The sequence below is a fragment of the Bombus flavifrons genome, chromosome 7 (genome assembly GCF_040668555.2).
Source record: "Bombus flavifrons isolate JBK064 chromosome 7, iyBomFlav1_principal, whole genome shotgun sequence".
In the NCBI taxonomy this organism is placed as follows: domain Eukaryota; kingdom Metazoa; phylum Arthropoda; class Insecta; order Hymenoptera; family Apidae; genus Bombus; species Bombus flavifrons.
The window spans coordinates 10,093,392-10,120,528 of record NC_138448.1 but is presented as its reverse complement, the minus strand read 5'-3'; the positions used below and the strand labels follow the sequence as shown (position 1 = coordinate 10,120,528).

Here is a 27,137-nt window from a genome sequence, read left to right as displayed (position 1 = left end):
TATATTCGGAAATTAATCGTTCAAATATTTACGTTCGTTTACTTAATTATTGCCTGCAATTATATAAGGAATAATAGAAAATATGTTATTTCGATAACCAGCAATATCAAAAATCTACAATTCTTTTTTAATACATTGCGTGTTATCAGGATATTGTAGGAATGTGATATACATAACATAGATCATTAATAAAAGAAGGAAATATATTAGATATATATCTATAAGAAATATATTTAAGAAATATATTAGATAATAAAAACACGTTTACTAAAAAGAAAGAAGATCGTTTCTTTATTAAGTCTATCATATTGAAAATTACGGTTTCAACAGCAAATGTCAGTATATAGTTGGTTCATCATCGTTGCGGCAAATTGGCTTGCGTATTACCCTGTCTACACTTAACATGCCGCTGAAAAACTGCGGCGTTACGTCCTGTCCTATTCTTTGATTACGTACTTCCAGATGATCGTTTCCCGACATGCTACTAATTTCACTCCTAAGATTCGATAAAAATGTATTATTACTATTGCTCGTCGAATGTAAAAAAAGAAAGAAGAAACTCTATCCAGACGATAGATTCCGAAAATTTTCCAAAGATTTTAAAGATGTGGAATTCCTTTTAATAAAAATATTTAAAAATGTAGAGGAACATAGAAGTACATATTTAACTCGTTAAGAAATTCTATAATATAAATCCCGATTTCTTTTATTACACGTCACCATTTTGCACGGTTCGTTTACTGAAAAAATTTTCACTGGTGTTTATTTTTACTCGTTTGTCTTCTTGCTGTAGCTTTTGCAATTTTAACTACAACTCCAACTTTATAGCATAGTGTACAAGTTTGAAATTTGTATGAACTTCCCACTATGTTACGAATCAATAGATAAACAGATATTATAATCGTATTTCATTTTATGAGAAGATCGATATGAACTGTTCAATGTATAGAATGATTAATTACGAATACACGTTGAAAACTTGAATGTTCGCCAATTTGAATTTCTCAGCTGAGAAATGTCCCGTTTAATGAATAATGGGAGAAACGTGAAGCTATATACTCCAAGAATTTCAATGGAACGGAAAGCAGAAATGTCCCGAAGCTATCGCATACGCGAAATTTATAGTTAACCTTATAAATCGTACAATAAATTTCGCATGACTGCAATGGAGGATATAGGGAGGTTACGCATAGGTGTCTATGTACCTCTTCCTGTATCGGTTTTATCGTACATGCATATCTAACAATAAAGCATGTTTTACGGTTTATTTGTCGCTCATATTGCCATAAATATTAGAAAATTTGCGCTCACATTATTTCATTACTGTTTTACGCTTTGATTGAAAAATCGATAAATTCAAAAATAAAGAAAAATCAATAACCGATATTTATTTAATTATTACAAATAATTTAATATTTATTATTCCTACTTTTAACTTTCAAAATTACACGTTCCAATGTAATTAAATTGTCCATCCTTGCAGCTCTGTCATTCTTTAAAAATTTCTCAGCTTTCATGTATTATAAAACTTTGTCAAATAAAATTATTCACAAAGTATCTCGGCAAGAAGATACAAAATTACATTTCTCATTGAAATTACCGATTTTGAAAGCTACGCTAATTTAAACATTTTCTATTCGTTTTCATCATAAACTTTGTATAAACCCATTTTATTCTAAACTTTATTATAAGCTATTTCTCGTAAAAATATATTTTCATAAGAAGCATTAGACTGTTATATTTTAATGGCTTCTATACACGCCACGTCTTGCAGGCTTCTTAAATCAGTAATTCCGTTAAATTACTCAGAAACGCTGGTTTTATCCTACTTAACTCTGCAGCATCTGTGGCCAGCATCTATAAACCAAATAGGAAATCTCTGAAAGCTAAGAAAAGGATCTTCCAACGCAAAGCGCCTGAAACGTGGGATTTACCAACGAATTAATTACGACGACGATATTCCACAGCGAGAAACGTTCGTCATCGCGTAATACGATAGCGTGGGCATTTCCATAAGCGAGATTAGCGTTCGTGGACGACGATTGAACAGACTGGCCGGAAGGAAAGACGTTCGTCGTGGTTTTGTCTGGACTTTACGACGCGGTGCGTTGCGTGCGGATACGTGGAAGACCCGTAGGACGAGCACTTTTACTTTCCAAAGCGATAAGTAAAACCGTGCGTGATGCGCGTCACATACGAACATCTTCGCACACCACGGAAAACAGAGTCGGATGAACGCCTACGAACTACGAAACGAACGAACAACGTGGGTTCTCACTAAAAAAACCCCTCGATGCGCATGCACGCACGCCCACCCACCTAATCATCGACGTATCGTGTGCTCACCTACACCACCTTATAGCATGTACATATTAAGAAAATCGGAATAGAAGCTGTTTAATAAGCCCGAAAAAAAGACCTGTCAAAAAAGTGAACGTGAACGTGACTAAGAATAGCGTTCACACCTTATACGATTCGTACAATTATGTATCGACTCGAGGCAGACCGCATTCTCAAAGTTTTATGAATCGAGAGTCATATTTTTGAGAAAGATAATTTAGAAACTCGCTAAAAGATCGTACAAAGTGTAATTGCTTTCCAGAGTTGATTAAGAAGCAGTACTAAATTGATATAGTTCGATATACTTCGATATAAGAGAAAAGTAGCGTAGTAATTCTCATGTTATCCGATCGTTTCGAATTCCTGACGAACGTGTAAACTACCCTCGTATTCTAACATTTAACGCGACACATCTGCAATCAACTCGCGACTCACTGTGTGAAATACTCGAATTTCTACGATTTCATAGAATTATGGAATTTAGATGAACAGAATAATAGGAACCAAAAAGATATCGAACGAATTCTGGATATTCCTTTTTCGTAAATACGATGTGAATCTGATAGAATTCAACGATGTAAATTAAAGGAAATTTCTGTTCTTAGTAACCTAGAATCGAATTTTTCAATGATCACGTACTTGCTTACTTAGCAAAGTTCTATTGATCTAATTAAAATATGTACGTAATATGTAACGTAGTGATTAAAAAACAAGGTAATATATTGGAATAGCGAATTATGTATTTGATTGGTATCAAAGGTATAAATTGTTAAACCTTCGTATTCCACTGATGCCGCGCTATGTCGTATGCGAATCCTCATTTAATTTTATTTTTACCGGTATGAAATGGAAGAAGCCAAGAAAGTTACCGTATAAATAAAAATTCATAGACATTTAGAATTCTTCTCTTTTCGAAATGTAACTTTTGAATTTGAAAAATCTCCGCTGCAAAAGAATTCTGGAATTTCTGGCTAATCGTACCTAGAACTTCCGAGAATGCATGAGATTAACCTCCTCGTTTCCACGATGACCGTATGGCTACATATTTAGAATTCTAAAGTAGAATGTTACTTTCGTCTCGGAAACTAATCATAGAATTGCGAATAAGTTTTATTCCATTTGTAAGCCGTTCTTAGATATTTCTAAATGTTGAAATATTTGTACGAATTACTCGTTTATCATGAAACAGATAAAAATATCCTAAATAAATGATGGAAGGGTGAATCAACCGTTTTGCTGATGACCTCTCCCGAGATTGGAAAATATATTAACATATATTTATATGCGTCTTCGTATAAAATATGAGACGTATTTAATCAATGAATGAATAAAAGAATTGCACGCTACACTTCGTTATTAGCGCACGATCCTCACATCTATTACATATACATACGTAATATAAAATTACACAGCAGTGTCTCCCATAGACAACGCTAACATAATATACCTTGATTTCTAAAAAAAAAATGAACATAACTCATCGTGGTAACATATAGCCCCTATCAATTTGCAACGTATAAATTATAGTAGCATTAAATTACAGCATCACTCCCTTAATCGACTAAAGAATGTCCACTTGATGAAGAATAAATTTTTTAATTATCCGATAAATTGAATAATAAATACTTCTATGCAGTACAATACGCTAATTTATACCGGATCATAAATATAATTATAAGTCTATAATAAACAAGAATTTTAATCTATACATACAGGCTATAAATATAGACTAAAATTTTCTGCAGTAAATGCAACATCGATGCGCTGATAATTAGCCATTTCTCGAAGCTTACGTAAACTTGACATAATTAGAAATAAAATGCTCCTTTATTCTCAGTTAACGATTGATCATAAATCAAACACACGTGTACGCTTCATGGCGTACTAGGGAACACGCGATTAAAGTTTGTAAGACACACCGTACGTGATAATGCGACGAGAAAATTCCAGTAGCGAAGCAACGAATCACGCAACTCGAGAATGTTAATTTCGTATACCAATTCGTCTAACTACATCTGTTAATCTCTGGTGATCTCATCTTAAAAAGTCAGATTCATCGCTTCAAGGGTTTATGACCAATAATTCAATAATTCAATAACACCAAATGACAAACATTTCACGTTAATAAACTTCAACTTCGTTGATAGTAACACAGTCTTGTAACACGTTCACTGTATACGTCTTGAATCTGAGTCGGTGCTACAAAAATGGTGAATTTAATAGATCTTCATATTGTAATTGAGTTAATTTTCTGTGATTTATAACGTTGGCACACAGAAGTATAAAAACGTAACTATTAATCGATTAAGCTTGTTTTCTTGATATATGTTTCCCATTTCCTGGCAAACTGATGCTGCTGCTATTGTTTTCTTTAGATATAAAAAGAAACAATAAAAGCTTTTCGCAAATCACCCTGCGATTACCGGACTTTTTCAACTTTTTCAAATGTCCTACTTTTTGTTTTATAAGTCTATTTAAATTTTTGAAAAACCCATTAAATGATTCGTTCGCGAATAGAACCTTTCACAAAAACCAAAGCATTTCTCGACATATTTTCACTGCACACACGCATCGTAATACAGTTTAAATTCACACGGAATAATTGTTCTAAATTTCATTAAAGTCACCCATATCTTCCGCTCGCCTAAACCAACATTAAACAACTACAACGAACAGCCACGAAGATTTTAGAAGCAGGCGGATAGTACAGAACAGAACATTGAAATAACACTATTTTCTAAGTCATCTAAAATCTGGTAACCATCGATCAACTGTTTCCAACATCGGTTACATTTTCACGTGTTACAACCTAATAACACAGACATTAATGAAAACCAGATCGCCAATGAACGCGTTAACCTGCTGCTTAATGACTTCCTAGACCATCAGCGTATCTTGCCAATTCATCATCTCGCTATAACCACAGTTCCATCCAGATACTTGCCATCACGATTCGGCGCAGAACCCCTGGTCGCGAGTTCCGCATTGGTTGCAGTCGGCGAAATTCTTAACTAAAATACGCGAGCCAGGATCACGAGACAGCGATTAGCCGTTCGTTCTTCCGTAATCGAAAATTTTGCAAAGCTTATCGGCACGCCACAGTCGCCCGTACACGACTATATAGCTACCCTGGTTCTCTATAACCGTACCACACAATCGACCGACCAACGAATCCATATTCCGTGCCAGGATGCACCTGCCTCCCTGACAAATCGCCAAAGTTATTCCAACGGCAAAGCACGATTTACCCCTTCATTAGAGTCGAAGAATCTGTAACGAGAAGTAGGTGGTCGGAAGGAGAAGCGAACTCGGCTCATGTAACCGCAAGCACGCAGTTTTAAACGAGAGAAATTTCTCCGTTGCTCGAATTTCTGCTTGCATAATCAGTACCTACGCGGAGAAAGTGAGGTTCTTTATCGAGAGACTGGTGCCCGGAGAATGTCAGCGTTTTGTCATTTGTTGCCCTTATACGACATTTTTCATATACAGATACGTCTATCACTGACGAAGCGTGATAGCTTTGATACTTTGTTATTCGGGGTTATTTGACACTAAAACTGCGAGGATAACCAATATTAAAATTTTGTAATAAATATTTTGTAAGAATTATTGTATATCATAATATTATGTTATTTTATATCAGAATGTTCGTAGATTTGCGGTGGAACAGTTTGAGGAGTTCGAATGATTTTTTTGCAAAATATACAATTTGTACTGAGTTCTCGACTTTCTTCGAGAGAGAAATATCATTTACCCGTTGTATAACCAGTTTTGCATAATACTTTGTACGATAGTATTATCAATAATCCTCTTAGCAACGATAACACGAAAATTACAGATTTACGCGCCACTAGTAATTGTAACATAAACCTAATTTTAATGGTCGGTTTAGCCTCACTACGTTATCTGTCTGATTACTTTATCTTCGCAAGTGTACATTGTAAAAGCAGTAATTTCGACAGCTGTTCCTACTAATATTTAATTTTCTTCGATTTATTCAGTCTCACTTTCGATAAGCTTTGCTCGACTTGCGCACTCAACGTGTTGACAAATTAAATCGTAAAATCTTAGATAACACAAAATAAAGCAAAGCTGATATTCTTCGCTTATTTTTCTATTTTTCTTATTTTTTTCCCTTATTCGTGCACATACAATGTTTCACGAAACACACAATACACGTTCTTTCCCGTGGCCAGAGACAAAGAACTCTATAAATAACAGATGAAATTAATATTTCAATGTGCATTACCCCACACGACTTTCTCAAATGAGGTGACCGATAGATACAAATGTACTTGGTGTACACAAGCGTATGAAACGAATGAGTCACGATCAGACGTAACCACGGCTCGGTCGAACGCAGCCTGTAATCAAATAGGATCTCCGTACGATCCAGTGAGCAAAACGCATACTCGTGAAAGTCTGGCACCTCGCGTTACTAGCAAAACTCGTTCAGTTACACTTCACTGTCTGAATATAATAAAACCAATACGTTTCGATAGAAACTGAATTCGTCCATAATGTCGATCGGTTCGCGTGTTGCAAAATCGAAAACACGAGGAAACGAGTTCACGTGCATACATCGTGAATCATTCTCTCCGTTAATTGCTCCTTCGACCGGTGAGAAGAAAGAATTCGGCCCAATGATCTGTACGATTCGAATAAAAGATGCATTGTATGGAAACAGAAACCGGTATCGATTCGTACAATAACAATGAACAAAGTTCGTTATTAAATAGAGATTGTCATTAAGTACAGGAAAAGGTTTTGTACCTTTCATTTTATATTGTATTTCGTTACTTCAAGTGCATACACGTACGTGTGAAAATGCTCATGAAAATGTTTGAAAACTTATCCGCGATACTTATTATTCGATACTTTGATAGTAATTTAAGTTTAGTTTAATTTATTTAATTTTAAATTGCAAGATAGACAATTATACATATATATAACTGACGTGGTTGGTTGTAAAAATATGAATGTCATACAGGTGTTGCGATATAAGAAGCAGTCTTGCAGTAGAGAAATAGAAGAAATAAAACACGATACGTATTTGAGATTTTGTTGCAATGCAGAATAATAGCGAATGTATGAAACGAACGATGCTCTATCCAGGATGTCAAGTTTCTAATGATCCTGTAATTCCTTCCTTATTGCATTCGGAAGCAGATTAATTGTAATTTCATATTTTCATTACGCGTTACACGGTTGATTCGATCAGTCAAATTGTAAATCAGGAAACCAAAGGAGAAATGGTACGCTACGTGAAAATCGATTGGCTCGGCTCCATGCCGCGGCGTAACGATGGTAGAATAGATGCAATGTTTCCTTCATGAAATCACCTCGACAAATCATTTCACTTCGTGCAAGGATCTCAGATTTCCTTTCCATTGCCTTTCATACGCCAGACGTGCTTTTGACTTCTCCTACTTTTATTCTATCCTCAACTAGAAACGTCTGGACAATTTGTCCCTTACAGATTGTACAGATTGATCAAAATAACTAGAAATGTACAATTTTAATTAAACGCGAAATGGACATGTAACATCTACAATTAGTACTTAACCGGTATTTATGATTAATACCTGATAGTATGCTAAATCTCTTGAATAAACTGCTGATCCTCTAACACAGTTTTTTCTGTATATTATAATTGACATTCTATCACAGTACAGTTTAATCTATGTATTTTTTCTCTATATTCAAAATTAGAAATAACTTTTGCAAAAAAAATTAATTCTGTTCCCTTATTATCTTTTCCGTTTAAACCGATCCGATAGTGGCTCGGCTAGAGAAATACGTACAAATTATATTAGTCTTCAGTTATTGAAAAAATACATATTCTTACTGCAATACGCGCTAGAACTTGTGCAAAACGCTACACGTTTAACTGCTCTACTTTCAAATTATGTGAAGATTAGATAAGAAATATAGAGATCGAAAGCAGAGTAAATAGCATACGCATTGTAAACTGTTCCTTTTTTCTCCCCCTTTTTTTTTTTTTTTTAGAACGACAGACTTAAATATTTAAGAGAATAGCAAGTGTGCCACCGTTAGAATGATCCGAGTGGTTCGCAGAATTTGATGACATTATGTTAATCGGACCTACGAAAGCATAACTGGAACTAACAATGAATTGCACCTCGAATAGGGTTAATCTGGTTTACGGAACCATGCACTGTTATTTGAAGAAAATCGAGAAAATACCAGGAAATGTAGGATAATGGGTCTTTTAAGAACACAAAATATAAGCTTATTCTTTTGTTGATTCAATGCATATAGATATAAATTATTTCTAGCCTGAATTATTACTTAAAAGAAGGAATGAATCACGTATATCAACGTCGTTAAAATACAATGAAGCAATAAAGATAAACGACCAGAATCAAGCACAAAGTGGCAGTCTTTATTTATTACTGAAAATGCATGTAGAAGTTTGCAGAATATTGTGTTCCTATCGTGTGTTATATAAAACATCTTGAAATTTCAGTAGTACTGTAACGAAAATATTGGCAACACTTGAAATCAATCGGAAATTAAATATAGAAATTACAGAATATTTACTGTGAACATATGTTCGATAAAAAATTAGGATACAGCAAGAATAGATATCATAAGAATATATTAAATGTTAAAAATGCTTCTACTGAATATTACGGTCTATTAATACAATGGTGTTTAAGCAGCATTTTTTGTGATCTATGCGATACTTGGACTAAATATCTCGTAGTTTCTATGTACACTCTTAGATTTTTCTCCAACTGTACCGATACAATCATGTTTATCGAGTCTCGTTACAGCGCTAATCGAATTTCAAAATGTTTCGTACAAAACACGTAATATATTCGCAAAAGCCTTCTATAGATGTTCGAATACTTTCGTGAGCCAGTATAGGTACACGCCAACGACTGGCTGTTCCAGCGTTCAAAAATCAGTGAAAAATTAAGGAAATAATTTTCACTACACATCAACTTTCATTTGCACAATTTCTTTCTACGAACTTTTATTTTCTAATCCCAAATACACCGCTAACCAATTTCGAAGGAAAAAAATTCGCGTCACAGACCAACAATCGCCTCTTAAAGTTCACTCGTCTGTGTCGTTCGGCTCGGTTAATAAGAGTAAAGACGATCTACCGGTTGAAACTGTTCCCGACGATGCGGCGTTCTACCGAGAGTATCGGCAACGTTCAACGAATGCAAACCGACCACAATAACGATACCGTTACCAATTTTTTAGCGCGGTTAGCACGCGAATAGGTTTACCGAGGAAAGCCGCACGATGCGCCACAATCTTCCACTCGATAGTCATGCCACTCCGCGCAGTTATACACTCGATATCCTTGCGCTTCGGCGTGCCCTGCGGCTTGCGAGTGCGCTACGAAACATGCGCACGCGAAAACCAAAGCAAAACAAGAAAATACTGCGCGTGCAACGTGTTTCACCGCAAATATTAGATCGAGTAACGAGCTCGGATCAATTTTAAAGGGACGCGCGCGTTTCGCAGACCAGATGTGCTGTTGATGATCAGCGATAATTAATGATAGTTAGATGAAGTGATTCGGGGCTTAAAATGTTATTGTATGTTTATGTGAAATTAAATAAAAATACATTTATATGAAAAATACTCGATTCATTTTCACGTGTTGCACGTGTGCACCACGATTTCGGAGTCACCCTATTCATTGCTTGTTGCCTCAGTATCGAACCAGTCGCTATACAGATCTCATGGTAGATTGAAAATCATAATAGCGCGTCAAGAATTTGAGAACCTGAATACAGTTACGTATTTTGACTTCAAAATTTATTGTTGGTTTTATGATCAATTAAATTATTCTCTGCTACCATACATCTTTATGACTTGAAGAAATATAATCAACGTTTTGTGATAATAAACGTAGAACGCTATTTTATGGAAACTAGGCAGTGAACTGACCTATACCATTATGCTTCTTAGCTATATATTAGCTGCATATATTATACACCAACATTCAAACACATGGAATTTGTTGCATCGACATATAAATATATACAAGGTGGTTGATAACTGGACGTACAAGCGGAAAGGGGATGATTCTACGCGAAAAAAGAAGTCGAAAATATAGAATAAAAATTTTTTAATTATTTTTTTTTTTCTTTTTAATTTTTCCATCGAGACAACGATCTACAGTGAGATCCGTTATAACGTACCGCACGCGTACCGAGCGAAAATTCAAAGCCAATTTTCTCGAAAACAAAGCCTCAAACGAAAAATTTTTATTCTATATGTTCGACTTCTTTTTTCGCGTAGAATCACCCCCTTTCCGCTTGTACCACCAGTTACCAACCACCCTGTATATCTATAGTCAATAAATAATGCTACATGCGCACACATACACACATATATGGATATAGTGAAGTAATACCTAAATAATTCACTTAATTTTCAACACACCACGTTCGATTATAACGCGCTCTCACGCCATCAAGTAAGTAGTCTCGAGCGCATCGGAAATTCGTGAGGCCATTCGACGTTAAGCAACGCGACACGAGTCACCGAGTTACAACACAACCTCGAAACGGCACCCGCAACTAATTAATGCGTTTCGCGTGCAGTTTCAGAGTACCGAGATGTTGGAACGTTAACTTCGACAAAATCTATCTGTAATTATATTTCAAAGGAAAATAAAATTTCTTAGAAATTTTAAGAGGAAAGTAGATAAAAATAACAATTTCTGGTCCTACTAACTGCCTCCAAAATAGCTTCGTCTTTGTAATTATTATCCTCTTAAACACACAATAGCTTATACCAATAGTATAAACTTGGGACAGTATTAATGACAAAATTAATTAACAAAACAGTATTAATGGGACAATAAACCATTATTCAATAGTACAGACACAAACGTGAAATCTATAAAAGAACAAATCTAGCATTTTGCAAATTGCTTGCAACAAAGAGAGATGATAGTGTATAAATTAGCATTCTGGATAAAAATGTTTGCAACTGTATAATTGTATGATTCTTATTACAATTTCTGGCTAAAGCAATTAAGACACTGATAAGATAACATGTTTCCGGCCAATTTAATTATACGAACTGTGTCTTTATTGTTCGTAGATTATAATATCTGTTTATAATGAAAAACGATTAAACGTTGGTATTATTTTGTGTCGAGGACAGAAATGCTAATGGCATATGGTTCAAGAAACGAAGGAAGCTCGCGTTCGGAACCTCACGACGCGGGTTAAATAATCGATAGAACTCGGACTATCATTTAAATCACACTGTAATTTTCGAGTTCACAAAACGCTTACCCGATCGTACTCGATCCACTAAATCCACTTTCACCGTTTACGGTGCTCTGCAGATAAAGCTCGTGACGATCTTCACTTTGAATATAGACCAACGGAGCGCTTCGAGTCTCTTGGTCTCTAAGCCTTTCCGCTTGCGATCTAAAGAATACAAATATTGTAGTCCTTTTGAATGCGATGTTTACACGGTTCACTGGCATCTCAAACTTTATGACAATTCGGAGAATATTCGAGAACGTGAACTACTTTTCTTTGAAATAAAAAACGAAACATAAATACACTGTTCAAAACCCCTTTTAGTCAAATTGAACTGTTCGAGAATTGAACATTTCAGGACAGAATTTTTCTCAGTCTGTGGGAGGGAACATTTCTCTAATTAATTATTGTTAATAAAAACACTATTCTTTTTCGGATGGTTTTATGAAAAACATATAGGATATTAAAGTTTGGTCGCAGCTTTATCGTTGATTAATAATTATCGAATTTACCCGATCTGCGAAGACAAGGCTTCCCTAAACTGCAAAATGTTCCTCGCCGCGGCAGCGTCGCGGTTCAGTACACTCACAAAAATTCCATTTGTAGTCATCGCTTCGGTGGTGGTCACAGAATTTGAAATCGTTTGAACAGGTTGAGTTTGTGCTACTGTAGCGATCGCCGGGTATTCGCCTGCAAGGAAGCCCGACTAGATTTCATGACGCACGAATCGATGAACTTTATATCGTACTCGATTTCCGAGTCGCATAGGCCGTGATGGAAAGAGAATGAGAAAAGAAGGAAACATAGGAGAAACGTTCTTACCGGTAGAAATTCATTCAAGAAACGTAAAAAAGTTATGAGACAAACGAATATTAAAAAAAGAAAACATATATGTATCGACTAATGGGTTTATGTATGCCGTGTTAATTTCTATTTTACTTAAAAAATGAAGAATGGTAACAATTTGTTGAATAAACGCGAAACGCAATTAAAATTGTATTTACGTGCACTGTATGTAAAAATGTGTGTTATAATTTTATATATTTTATATAGTCGCATATACAGCGCATTCAGTATATTTTGTAGTTTTTTGAATTCAACCGAAATTTATCCAATAAATTCTATGATATCTACGTGTTATACGATATATAGAATAAATATCAAACAATGTAATTTGACGATGAATTCTTCCGAGAACGTTTCATTGAAAATAAATAAATACATCGACAATCTTTCAATAAATTCATTATGGTTACTTTCTTCTCGAATATAGAAAATATCTACAATATATTTTCGTAGAAATCTAATAAAAGTGGAATAACAAAAGAATAAATAAAGGAATGAAAGGCATAAGGGAGCTAATGTATGAATCATTAAACACAAAAATCACTATAGGAGAATCAATAAGCCCGCATGAGAGGGTCAACCCTACTCTACCATCGTAATCAACGATTGAAAATACTTGTATTGTCGTCCGTGTGCACGGTGGAAGTGGAAGGTCCTTCAGGATTCGAAGGGTCACTGGGAGTTTCGTACCACCTTGTTTCGACCACATGACTCTCCGGCCAGTCGACCGAATCCCTGTCTGCCGGTATATCCTGTTCATTGATCGACACTAACAAATTGTAGCTCGTCAACAGTTTTATACAGGCAGATATAAAACACGACAACTATCAATATTTGATTTTATATCGGTAGATTTTTAAATAAATGAACTGCCAGATAGAAATGTTCAATATTGAAATGACACTGAGCAGCAAAGATCGTGAAAGTACACGCTTATATTTGGAACACACAATTATCATTAATAAATTGAATGACTATGGGATGTGGAGAAAGAGAAATTGAATAATAGTCGCACTATTTAGTGATTAATTTCAATAGTATTAGTTTGTTGCTGTAGACGTATTATTTTGATATTGTTAAATCGTGTTTATTAAAAATGTACGCTGGCTGTTCCCTATAAATTAACACGAATTATTCCAAATGAATTATTTTAAGGTAAAAATTGAAAAAATTGTGACAGTATCGCCTTTAATGTATTTTGATACTGTAATGGAGTACCTATTTGTATGACGAATAAAATATTTCTTATGGGGAGAAGTTCCAGACATATCTGTAACGATAACAAATAATGCAACTCCTAACGATAATCTGAAAACGTCTCAATTTGCCTGAAGATAGATATCAAAGATAAGATCCTGTGCAATTTTAATATGGCGTTTAAATGATGTAAAAATAAAAATAAAGAAACTAGTTGAAGACATTTGCCACAAAATCTTCGTTGTCTTCACACGCATAAAAAGAAAGAATTTAACTAAAACTTTCTACCTACTTATGTAAACATAGGTTCTATACAAAGGATATTAAAGTCTAGAAAAGAAAATATAAGTTTTATATTTTAAGAAATATAAAAACAAGCCTGCAAGAAGACAACATTTAACTTATCATAATTGAACGATAATGAAATTTTCTATTTGATTGTTAATTTAAACTAAGGATTAAATGCTTTACGAAGAAGAGAAACGAAAGCTTTGTCGTCCATGGAAGATAAATTCTTTTATGGAATATGCTTAGGTTAACGATCAAGTATAATAATAATTTACCACTCGAGGCTTCTAATATCACGTGAGTTAACATACTTTCCGTGATTTCAGATACTTCAGAAGCGCCATCGATCATTTCCCTCTCGGATTCGAGTTTTCCTCCATTCTTCAATCTCATCAAACGTTTCAGGTAGGAAGCGGCATTCGGTAGCTTCAATCTGATCTGTTCGTTATGATCGCTAAACGAGGTTTCGTTGAAAAGCAAGACGAAATGTCGCGGCACGTGAGACATTCAAATTGTTAAATAAATATAAATGCTCAAAAACATTTTCTTTATCCGAAACTTATAAAGGCCGGAACGAGAAATTAAATTAAACCAAATTAACAAGTGCATGCTACAGAACAGTTCGTTCGCAATTTTTTTGTTATGCGAATATTAGTGATCACTGATTTAACATTTGGATACGGATGATATTTCTACATTTGCTGCTTTGTATATTAATATAACTTATATGGATATTTTTCTTTCTAATAGAATCTTGCATATTTCCTTTTTCGATTTTTAAATAAAATGGTACTTTATGCATTTTTAGTTAAATATTAATAAATATAAAAATCATTTTATAGAGATTTCATAAATCTAACCAAGTAATAACGTTAATATTGAAATAAAATTATTAAATATATTTTTCGATGCGGCGTTGGATACTACTTGAATTATTTAATGATAAAAATAAATAAGACTAATAACTTCAATAAATAATACTTTCTTTGCTAGTTAATCTAAACGGCATTCGAATTTGTAAATAAATTATTACACACCGATTACATTAAATTTCTTTTTAAAAACACTCACAATGCAATGTAACAAATATAAAGCAGCAAATTAAGAAAATCACATACACATATGTATAATTAATAAAATAATTTAAAGATATCGTACATCTATAATAAAATAAAATAATACAAAAGTAAAACATATATAAACTGAGAATTTTCTTAAAGATAAATAATAGCACCGCTTTGTACTTAAGTAACCGAACTACAAACGATATTATAATAAATTCATAAAAGATTACGACTAATGCAAACAAGATGAAATTACATTCGCAAAAAGGAGAATTATTCATTTATAAGAATATCAAATTTATTAAAAGCAAACAGAATTTTCTGAGTGTCAAACATCCAAGTTTAAGGTCTCACTCACCTTCTTGGTTATGTTACTCACGATAGACAGACTCATATCTTTAACACGTTTGTCAATGGAACCCTGCGAGTGTAATTCCCCCCCGTTGTTCGCCATGGAGGCGCTATTTTCCGCCACGTTTTCCGATGAAGGCCCATCACTCATAGTGAAAGTCAAAAAATCCACGAAGAGGTACACGGAAACTAGGCGTAGACCTTGTTACTTGTCAATTTTCACATCGTGCGATTTGACATTACCCGTCGGTTTTTATCGACCGTCACTTTTTCGTTGACATCACCTTCGTTGTTTTCCTTCGCTCTTATTACAACTTCAACGTTTAGATAGCAATCGGTGAATTGCTACGTTACAAGACACTATTTGATGTATGTACTTTCAAACGAAACTAACCAAAAAAAAAAGAAGTCGTGGTACATCGAGTTACGTATATTATACACGAGTGAAATCTTATTATGCACTGTTTCGCCTAAATTTCACGTGATTATGACAGTTTGTATCACACGAGCCTATACGACATTGCCAAGAAATAACTATCACTATTATCTATATCAGGAACAGAGTATAATCGAATTGTATCAAACGCATTCATTTCCAAAACGTTTACGGTAAATAAATTTTTCAGTGCTGAATATTATGTATGAAAAATGAAAAACAAATGCTTACAGATTATCGACAGAAATTAACAATTTGGTGTACATACATACTCGATTGGGAGGACATGGCGATGCAGGAAGCAGTGGTTACCGGACACATTGTGTCACCGTGCGATTACCACGAAAAATGACAAGCGATAATTCACTTACCTGATAAGCGTAAGGTGTACAAGGAACGTAGAATTCTCTGCTCATAATAATCGAAGCTCGGAACGGTTGTAAAATCCAGCTGACGAATCTTGTGCAAGTGTCAAAATGCCGGTGGCGCCATCTTGAACTCGTCTGGAGTCGAGGTCGTCAAGCTGTCACGAGGAAAAATTCACGATTTCTCTCAAGTGTAAATGCCATTTTTGTGTTTCCCTCATGAAGATCTAATCACGTTAGCTTAATCGAGCCTGTACACTTCCATGCGAACTTCAAAACGTTACGAGGAACTCGAACACATGCGTTGTCAAATCACAGTACAAGTCACCAACACACAATACACATTTCACGCTGCTATTAGAATAAGCGGAGCTATCAAATTAATCACAATGCTCTCGACAGGACGGTATCGTTACAGATGCTTGAAAAGTCAAGTGGTAAATCCCTGTTCGCTGTTCAAAACTTCTCGCGGTACATTTATGCGATCAGAATTACGGCATTATACCACCTTACTACGCCATTTTCATGTGCAGCTGTCGACTTAACTACAATACCAACAAACCACCGTTCGCGTCCACTGGCAAGAGCCGACTGCCGCCAATCACGAACATCAAGCAAATAATAATCATGGCTACCCAACGTTTCGTTACACTAACGCCATCAGGCAATTTATGTATTTGAATCGCAACTTGACTTCCGTCGGTAATGTAAATGACGACAAATTTTTTTACCTTTGTTAACGGTCTTTATGTGTATGCTATTTTGTATTTATCAACATGTATAAACAAAGCAAGAAAAGATGTACACATATTTGATAAAAATATTATTTTTATTCTGTATCAATACATTATATGTATTTCCGTATCGTGATATAAACCACGTGTTAAACGTCTTCGATCAGTTAAAAATAAACCTAATAAGAAAGATTCCGAACGACCTTGTAGTTATAAGGACTTGCGCAATCTGATATATACTTTTTATACATATACGTATATAGTACGTACATAAATTTCTAAATATGGGATAATTCCTAGAAGTTAATCTCCGAGTTTTTTATTTACATGTATGTATATTAATTTTTAGGATCCTATAAAACATATAGCGTAATTTATAATATGAAATAATTTCATTGTACTTCTTGAAACTAAATAAATTTTTCATAATATAAAAATTTCTACCGAAATTCGACAAATTTTATGTATTTTTAAAGAAAATATGGAACATTAAAAATAAATAAAACCAAAGTATTTAAAAAATATAACCTAATAAAAGTTTATATTTCAGTCTTTTATCGGAAATTTATAAATTATTTACAACTCGTTGTAAAGTTCATTCTACAATTTGCATCCAACACTGACACAACAGCATTTAACACCCTTCGTTCCTACTAATGAGCGAGGTGGATACTTCGAAGATGGATGTTTCTTTTTTTGTGATTCGATCACTATATTTCGCGGTATTAAAATGTCATTCCATGGAATCTCGACATCGTCAGTAACGCAAGCTTCTTCCTGCACTGGCTGTATATCCATTGGCTTCTCGAGTACAAGATCACTCCATGGAATTTCTAGTGTAGAATCGCAACTATCGGGGCTGTCTTGTTTTGATGGTAAGGTTTCCGTAATAATCAAATCTTTCCATGGTAAAAGCATAGTTCCCAGAGATTCTTTTTCCACTGGTTCTTTGTCAACATCTGTGTCATCCGTTTGTCCATTACGATCGTTCAAAGGAATTAACGAAACTTCTTGACGAATTTTCATGCCGGCTGCTGGTAACGCGATATCCTTCCATGGCAATTCGATCTTCGAATCACACAATATAGACACATCTGAAAATTCTTTGCGTAAGTCCCTTAAATACGGTTCATGCCACATTTCCTCCTCTGGATTATATACGAATGTTTGTCTCTTCCTTTTGCATTGATCTCTCCGTTGTTGCCTGCGCAACTTTTGTTGAATGCATGTACAGCCTGCTATTTTCCTTTTATTGTCAGTCATAATAGGATATTGTGAAATATACGTATTTCACATTCAATAATATTAAGATGTGTATTGATATTTCGATATGACTTGTTAATTTTATCTGTCTTATCTAACCTAGTGTTATAATTGGGATCAACGTAGTTTGTTTTGTTTTGCCATATATATCATTATTAATCGGGTATATATATGTATGTAGTGAGAAAAATATTTTCTTGGAACAGGTGATGTCATACTTAGATAAGCACACGAAGTGTATAATTTATATAGTAATAACAATTTTTCCACCATTTATCTCCTTTGTATTTCGGTTTAATTGTTCCGAAATATAGATTTAATTATTTTAGGTTAGTTACTATACTTCCTTTAAAGAAAGGAAACGGCCTAAGGTGATAACTGAATAGGATGTATTTCACATTTATATGATCATTGTTAAACTGATGTAAATACTTACAATTAGTATCAGTGTCAATGTATATATGCACATATATAGTACAATATATACAATACATACATACTAAAAGCAGAATTCGTTTAATCACGCGCATTGGCCAATCATTTGTACCTCTCATCACGACATCTACCGAGAAATGATAGTATAATGTTAAAAATCCACTAGTTGCCGATAAAAGGAAATCCGTGAAGTCTCTGGCTTAATTTCACAATAAAAGGTGTAAAAGAAAACATAATAATATTATTTTCTATTAAAATGTTTCCACTATAAAATTTATCTGTTAAAATAATCATAAGTACAATCACAAATACTTTGGTTAAATATGGAGGAGAAGGTGCAGAAATAGCTGACGGATACTGATTTGACCAACGCGGTAAGGCTACGTTTAGAAGGCAGCCATCTTGCAATCCCTAATCAAAGATCTTCGGCTAGCGGCTATCGCTGTCTGATTTTCAGCCGGTTAATATCAACACACAGTTCAACAAATGGCTTTAAAACGAATTAATAAGGTACGTGAATGATCAGAGGTGTTCGTATTGTACAAAGACAATCGGGTGTTGATGTGATGTGTGTCGAATGCGGTTGAACGCCCTTAACGATTTTGCAGTGAAGCAATGTGAGCCAGCATTGAAAATCATGTTGGCTTTTCCCCTTTTTTTTGCATTCTTCGGTTGTGCTTTGATTTACTTGCGTACCCGTTTATGTCGACATAGTGCACTACGCACGTTGCACAGTGCCATTTTGTGCCAGTGGACGTAGCTACGGTGACAGTGAAAATCTTAAAAAATTTTAAGTGGCTAGCCGATAAATTGCCGGAAGTAACGTAAAACCGTGCATTACATACATCTATGTATACATATATGTTTACTCATATATACATATATGCATGAAACTATAGATAACGTAGAAATTATGAAAATTTCATTAGAGCATTCATATTTCATTTGTGGATAGAAATAGCATTAGAAATTTTCTAAGTGATCCATCACCTATTTGTATCATAGCTCAGTATAATTTTCACCATGTGACTGTAGCACACATTAGTTGGATAAAGTGAATCATTTAGGGATTGATATACTTTTCGTAATGCCTACCAACAATTTGACCTGTCAGTCGTTACAATATTTTTTAACCGAACCATTATTCACAATGGCAGGGCAAAAAATAGAAAGTTCTGGATGCATTGTTCTATGAGTAATCATATAATATACTATAATCATAATGAGTATTCATACTAAGTACAAAGTGATATGTCATTTATCTTAGCTTTGATTCTGTAACCATATGCTTATTAGAAGTATTTGTGTAACAAGTACTTCAGATATCTAATTCCGTAGTCGTACTTTGTTTTATCATATCATTAAGTAGTATTCGTTTGAATTAATCCTCTTAATTATAATAACTTCACTATAACTTTATGGCTATATTTTAATATCTGTATTGATACTTTGCATTATTTTATCTTATATTATAATATTACTATTATAGTATCTTTGGATGATAATCTTGTATATAAAGAAGTTGAAGTTTTTCAAAGTATATGATATAAATGATTAAATTATACTGTATATTTGTGGATTTGTATATTATATAAAATCTTCTAATTTATTTGATTCTTATAATATGTACGGGTGTATAGGGTGTTTCATTTTTATCCCACCAAGTAATGTCACTATATTCTATGATTAAAAATAAGAAAAAGAATGTTATATAAACATAGGATTGTATGTGTCTTATTACAAAGTTATAATAAAGATGCCAAATTTATAAATGACTGAATCCTCTTTGTTGGTTGATCTGAATTCTCATGGTTGACCATGTTTACTAAAGTTCTTGTTCAAAGTTTTGTCTGTTCTTGTAAATACTAAATTGACCTATGAGGTTGTTCCATACAAAATCAAACAAGAAAGCAGTTATTTATAATTTTGGTATCTTTGTTATAACTTTGTAATTGAGCATTTATAACTATGTTTATATAACATTTTTGTCTTATTTTTAATCATAGAACGTGCTGACACCATTTGGCAGCATAAAAATGAAACATCCTGTATACATGTATGTAAGAATGTTCTAGAATACTTTGTTTACACATGTTTCACATATAATCTATACATCTATAGATATATACATCGTAAAACTTAAAATTTCATCATGCACTGTATGAAGATTATGTTATTAGTAGAATGTATTATTTAAAAAAAAAAATTAGTTTAAAATATAACGACTTCTTCAACATGGAAACATAGAATAAGTAGAACAAGTTATATATTTGAAATATGAATTATTATATATAAAATACGTATTATTTATAGTTATAAGTTCATCTATATTTTATACACATATTCCTCAGAGAAACTCTTTATTTATGTTACTAAAATTTGTTGGTATATTTAGGAACTTCAGGATCTTGGTAGAGATCCACCTGCGCAATGCTCCGCTGGTCCTGTGGGAGACGATTGTAAGTTCTTTGAAAGTATTTGTTTCTGCATGTACTTCAACTAGAAATTGGCAAATCATAATTTGCCTGCATCACTAGTATAAATGTTATCATACTTTATATGAAAGCACATTATTGCATTTGTTTTTCTATAAGATATATATTAATTATTATCAAAGGTAACGAACTATTTTTTCATTATTATTGCTCATTTTTACAAATTGTATAATTTTTTGATGTTGCTAGAATTATATATTAATTGTTCTTTAATTTTTATGATGATCAATTATGATTTGTAGTGAACTGTAATTTCTACATCTAATCGTGTAATTGCTTTCAGTATTCCATTGGCAAGCAACTATTATGGGACCAGTAAGTATATAATGATCGTAATACTATTTCTGAATTAATTAAATTAATATTTATTAACTTAAAAATACATTCTTAGAATTATTAATGAACATATAAATATAATTTGTGAGTATTATTTTCAAGTATCTTCGCTTTCACTCTGATACTTAAAGGTAACTTCTAAAATAATGAAACTCATATTATGCTACTTATGACTAACAATTCTACTTAAAAATATAAAACCTAATGCATGTTATCTTTACTATGATGTTTCAACAAGATTTTGTGAATCACCACTAATTCTGTTAAGTCATATAATCCTATTATGATATGATAGTTGTATAATATACTTATTATTTGGTTTTTGCATTTAGAATAATTGTGTTTACTACCTTTTATTAATATTAATATTGCAAACTAATTCATAATTTAACTTTATTAAATATAATTTAAATAAAATCTTTTATTATGAATATAAATAAAAGCTACACTATATATGTTCAAAGTATTTACAATTAAATATTATCACATAATTGGGAGTAAATATTATTTTCAGCCTGACAGTCCATACCAAGGAGGAGTGTTTTTCCTTACAATTCATTTCCCCACAGATTATCCATTCAAACCACCTAAGGTATGTTAATTACTTTTTCAATAACTCCTTTTATGACAATATACAAGAGGCATATTAATTTCTTATGTATATATGCAGGTTGCTTTTACAACCAGAATTTATCATCCAAATATCAACAGTAATGGAAGTATTTGTTTGGACATTTTAAGATCGCAATGGTCCCCAGCACTTACCATATCAAAGGGTGTGTACAAACTTTTGAACACAATGTGAACATAAAACTAATGAAATAAAATTTTTATGAAACCTAAAGTTTTAAGATAGTCTTTAAGAGAGAAAATTCTCTGTTGCTTTTTTAGTTTTACTATCAATATGCTCCTTGCTCTGCGATCCAAATCCAGATGACCCGCTGGTACCAGAGATAGCAAGGTTATATAAAACTGACAGGGAGAAGTACAATGAATTGGCACGTGAATGGACGCGCAAGTATGCCATGTGATGCGCCAATCTCCGTTGACTTCAACATCCAAAAGCCACCAACAAGCAGCCCCAGCCTATTGCCACTTATGCATCAGCACCGATTGAAATTAGCTATGGCTCGTCTACTTTAAAACTTAAGCCAATACTCGGGCTCGAAGAATGCTCAGACAAACGTGATCAAACTGAAGTTCCCTTCGTCCCGAGAGGCCTGCGAATATTGAGACGTTGCCACAATGGCAATTAAGGCAATTTAAAAGGTGGTCACATAACATTATATATATATATATATAAATCAGGAAAAAAAGAAACATGTCCGCTTTGATTTTCATAAATAAAAATGGAAGTAAAATATAGGAGAGTGAAAGTAGGATTTGTATTTGAATTTAATAGTTTAATTTTTAATTATTGTGCTTATAATATCGCAACATTATATACCTACTTTCTCAGTGAAATGAAAACCTTGAACTGACAGTACACCTATTGTTAGTTTTAACGCAGGTGAGCAATGTTTGCCCGTCCCTTGGAACGATACGGTCACTTTTTTGTAAGACTGGGCTATATATAAATACTACTGAAACTATACCTGTATGTTTTGTTCAATTATTAAAATTCCTTACCTATCTAACAAATTCTACGAGTAACTCGAAATTTATGGTTTGGTTCCTGTGTGTGTGTAGCAATTTAATTATGCATATCGTTAATCGATAAATTGGACTATACATTTTGAAATAATTCAACATATGCAAAATAAAAAAGTTTTGGTGACTTAAATGACCGCGACATAAGTACCTGCCGTTCATGGGCCCGTGCGATATTGATATCAATCAAAGGCATTCACGATTTCTTATGACGTGAAATTGACGTCGTTTGGCTTTATTTAGGTATAAAAAATGTAGTTATCGATGTCACTATTTATCGATAAATGATGAAAGCGAAATACGTTTTATTTGAATTCTTACCTAAAACATATTACGAAATAATTAAGAAATGTTTTAATGAGCCCTGGAGCTTAACAATGGATTTGTAAAATCCTATGAATTCATTTCATAATAGTGCGTCATTATAATTATCAGTAAAGTCATGCGTCGTACCTTGCGAATTAAGAATTCGCCCGTCGCTATGTTTTACTCTCGAATCAATGCGTTTATTATTGTTTTGCGTGTAAATTTTTCTTTAAGCGATAATTTTTTATTATTATTTAGTATTTGTCTTAAGCTTCCTTTTCATCCACAATATAAGTATACGTACCTTCTCTCTCTCACTTTCTCTTTTTCTCTCTCTTCTCTCTCTCACGTCCTATTATTATATTACAAACTCTTATACCGTACGAGAAAAATAACCGTTAAGTAGATTTTAGTTCCCTCAAGTACTCACGATATGTTTTCGATAGTTACATATTTTCCTATATATTGTGGCTGCAAAGGATTCCAATGAGATATCAAGTTGTTTCTAAAATCCATTTAACGCAATTTTTACGAGAAGAAAAGGACGTGTTGTCATTCAACATGTTTATTGTTAGTTTGTTCAAATTAATCTAGGAACAATGCACCTTTCGTTGGTGCTACCAGTGTTTCGGCTTTTAATCATAGAAAACGAATACAATCCGAAATATCGTAAAGATGGTCACTTAATTAGAAAGTAAGTAAACGATTTTGTCTTGCGAACAGTGTAAAGTGTGTTAACGAGCAAGTCTTGAATGTAATCGGTGCTTAAAATATGGCAAGCTCACGGAGCAAGTACGAAGCCTAGAAAAGACAAATCGATTAGTATGTAATATGGTATATCACTTGTTAATGTCGATTTTGTCTCATACGAACGTCTACTACTGTAATTTAATTACAACTAAAAATGCGCGGCAAATCAGGTATTTAAATATTTGCCTCGGAAAGTGGATCATCGTTCATCTCTATTAGAAGGAAAACTACTCATGTGTAATTAATTATTATTATCACATCTCATGTGTAATTATTATTATACATATTATAATTAATTATTATTATTTTAGCATTAGCCCTTTATATAATAAATTTCACATGATGATAAGGTATAATCATTCTAATCACTTATAACCATAATTATCGGCTATAAGAGAATAGTTTTGTTATTTTCGTTCTGTTCCAAATTCTATATAAACCTACATTCTACATATTACTGATATTATTGTTTTTTCTCTGCATATTTAAAATCTGTAATATACTCCATGATCTAATTTAGATTTCGCAAAATCGACAATTTAACGCTTCTCAAATAAGAGTTCCTTGTTAATTTTAAATACAATCCATTACGCATTTAAAAAGAAAAGAAGGTATATTGTAAATATTTGGGAATTATCTTTCTTAGTTTTCAAACTCCCAGGATAAAAAGAATTTTCAGAAATAGAACTGGTGTAGCTGATTGATCCAAAGTTTCGCCACCGTATAGGACACAGGATCAATGTATGACAAAATTGGAACAAATAAAGGACCTTTTGTATAATCAGACTTGGAGGTAGCAGATGTCTTTGTCAGACTTTCACAACGAACGGGCTCCGTTCGTATACGTTGTAGGATCTTTAGATATGTTGAAAAAACTATGAAACGGTGAAAGTGGCAATGCTTTTCCCCTTTTGCCCTGGCTGTTCTTGACCGCAGTACGTCTATTTTACCGCAGTGTTAGCAGAAACCTGCTAAAGCAATGTAGTTAATGATAGAGATAAGAATATCTTTGTCCGATCAACAAGATTCTTTGAAAAAAAACTCGATAGAAACACGAATTCAGCTAAAATTCACTCATTTCAAATCACGTTTAATCACTTTTTTCGAGTTAGTAGTCTAGTTAATGCCCCAGTACGAATGTTTTGGAGAATTTTGAAATTAATTCAGCTACAATGCCAGTTACAATGATTAAAAATCAAATTATTGATAATGTAGATAATAGAACTAATAATATCGAACGATAATATCAGTTCATTAATAAACGAAATAAGTCGAATGCGAATTCACTTCTTTTACTTGATCTAATTTAAACATTTGATTTCATTTTATTTTTACTTATTGAAAATTAATTCGATCGAAAGCTGTTTCTGTTATGATTTTTGAAAATATAGAATGCAATAGAAATTGAAAGTTCGAAAGATACGGAAGAAATTTAGTTTTTATCGCGAAAGTTAAATAATATACATTGGAATATTTATAGAAAATATTTAAAGAAGCTTCGAAAAACATTTTGCAGATATATGATCATTGCAAAAATAATATTTATTGTGCAGTATATGTATTGCCAAAATGTATACATCGCAGTTAAATTTAAGAATGAAAATTTAAACGATTTATAAATCTGTTATCAAACATCATCCTATAATTTCAATGTATACTATGCATATTTTTCCTTCAGTCACGTAGAATGTGGATTTATGAATTAGTAATAAGTAGTTTCAGCAAATAAAAAATCGATTAATAATCAAAATTTCCGTATTAATATTTGTATATTCGTTACCGACGCATAATACTTTTTATTTATTATAATTATACTTTTAGCATCATTATAATATATAAAGAATTTATGGAACGCCTACTCACATTATTTAGTCACAACACAGTCATCTTTTTGACTTTTCGAAAGTCTTAAACTTTATCAATAAATGTCAATAAATCTCTAAATTTTAATATTTACATTACAATAACGATATAATAGGTATCTTCTTGATGCATGGAGAATGTACTCTTTATCTTAGATCATACATTAAGAAGAATAGAAAGTTTGAGAAAACGAACTTATACCTGATCCAATAATATTCATATCTAAGTGTTCTGTTAAGATATGTATGTGTAATGTTAATAGATTTACACCTGTTGCTAATCGGTTTCTATTCTTTCAAAATGTTTTTCTCACGCAGATGACCTTTAAAAATATTCATGGCACGGCAATGTTCAATAACACATATCTCTCAACTAGTAATTTTAATTTAATAATTTTATGTAAAAAATGTAAAAAGACAAATGTTTAAATAAAGTTCGCAAAAATTTTGAAATATATGCAAGCGATAAAACAATAGCAATTGGAAGGCAGAAATATTTTGAGAAAATTGAAGTAATTTAATAATATATATTTGAATTAAGAATGTTGGTTTTACAATTTAACACTTCGTTTTTCGTCGTCAAGTGACACAACAGCCAAAAAATCAAAATATGGAGCAGTTATATTTTAAAATATTCTTCTATGTTGTTGGTAACTTTGCTACGATTTTCGAATTTTTATACTTCAATCTTGCTCTCATATTAGTCAAAAAAAGAATTTGTAATGTTTCAAGAAGACGTTTAACATACAGTTGAAACGAGGAAATACACATGAGATATTTTTCATAGTTTGGCCAGACTGTGAAGATATCCTTTTTCATAAGAAAAGTATAATTGAGACGAAAATGACGAAAAGAACGTAGCAGAGTTAGATACATATATATACTAATACGTATACTGTTAAGAATACCAACGATAATATAATTGAGCATAAAATAACTTTTATCAATATTTAGGCATCTGGGATTCATATATTTGTTTATAACAGCATTGCTAAATTCTAGTTCTTTTAATTTTAATTCTTTTTAATGTATCAAAACATTTATTCCAGCTAATAAAAACACACATTTTATCTGTTGTGCACAGTTTCTTGCATCACAAGAGATAAACCAAGTAACGTCGAAATTTAACATGAAATATATGAAACACATG

The 27,137-nt window shown here is 32.9% G+C and overlaps 4 protein-coding genes across 11 annotated transcripts in view; 1 reads left to right on the top strand and 3 right to left on the bottom strand.

Moving 5' to 3' along the window:
* The window catches only part of jvl (javelin-like), a 125,097-nt gene extending 108,329 nt beyond the window's left edge, over positions 1-16,768 (bottom strand). For all 8 annotated transcript variants that reach the window (XR_011173512.1, XR_011173513.1, XR_011173515.1 and 5 more), the window contains exon 1: positions 16,163-16,768. Coding sequence is in view for 2 of the 8 variants with exons in the window: in XM_069116184.1 (XP_068972285.1) it covers positions 16,163-16,207 (45 nt within the window). In the remaining 6 variants the exon portion in view is untranslated. The remainder of the gene's footprint in view (positions 1-16,162) is intronic.
* Positions 270-13,702, bottom strand: LOC138181427 (uncharacterized). Its single transcript, XM_069116199.1, has 5 exons — positions 13,674-13,702; positions 13,072-13,224; positions 12,122-12,299; positions 11,637-11,774; positions 270-496 (listed from the first exon to the last, which is right to left on the bottom strand). Exons 3-5 carry the CDS (start codon positions 12,217-12,219, stop codon positions 337-339), a joined length of 396 nt encoding a protein of 131 aa, XP_068972300.1. The 5' UTR covers positions 12,220-12,299; positions 13,072-13,224; positions 13,674-13,702; the 3' UTR covers positions 270-336.
* Positions 16,769-16,980: 212 nt separating the features above from the next.
* Positions 16,981-18,646, bottom strand: LOC138182156 (uncharacterized). The gene has a single exon (XM_069117775.1). The coding sequence runs from the start codon at positions 18,151-18,153 to the stop codon at positions 17,491-17,493; it is 663 nt and encodes a 220-aa protein (XP_068973876.1). The 5' UTR covers positions 18,154-18,646; the 3' UTR covers positions 16,981-17,490.
* Positions 18,647-18,793: 147 nt separating this feature from the next.
* eff (ubiquitin-conjugating enzyme E2 eff) lies at positions 18,794-23,013 on the top strand. The gene is made up of 6 exons (XM_069117776.1): positions 18,794-19,098; positions 20,984-21,047; positions 21,367-21,398; positions 21,934-22,011; positions 22,090-22,195; positions 22,311-23,013. Exons 1-6 carry the CDS (start codon positions 19,075-19,077, stop codon positions 22,448-22,450), a joined length of 444 nt encoding a protein of 147 aa, XP_068973877.1. The 5' UTR covers positions 18,794-19,074; the 3' UTR covers positions 22,451-23,013.
* Positions 23,014-27,137: the final 4,124 nt, after the last annotated feature.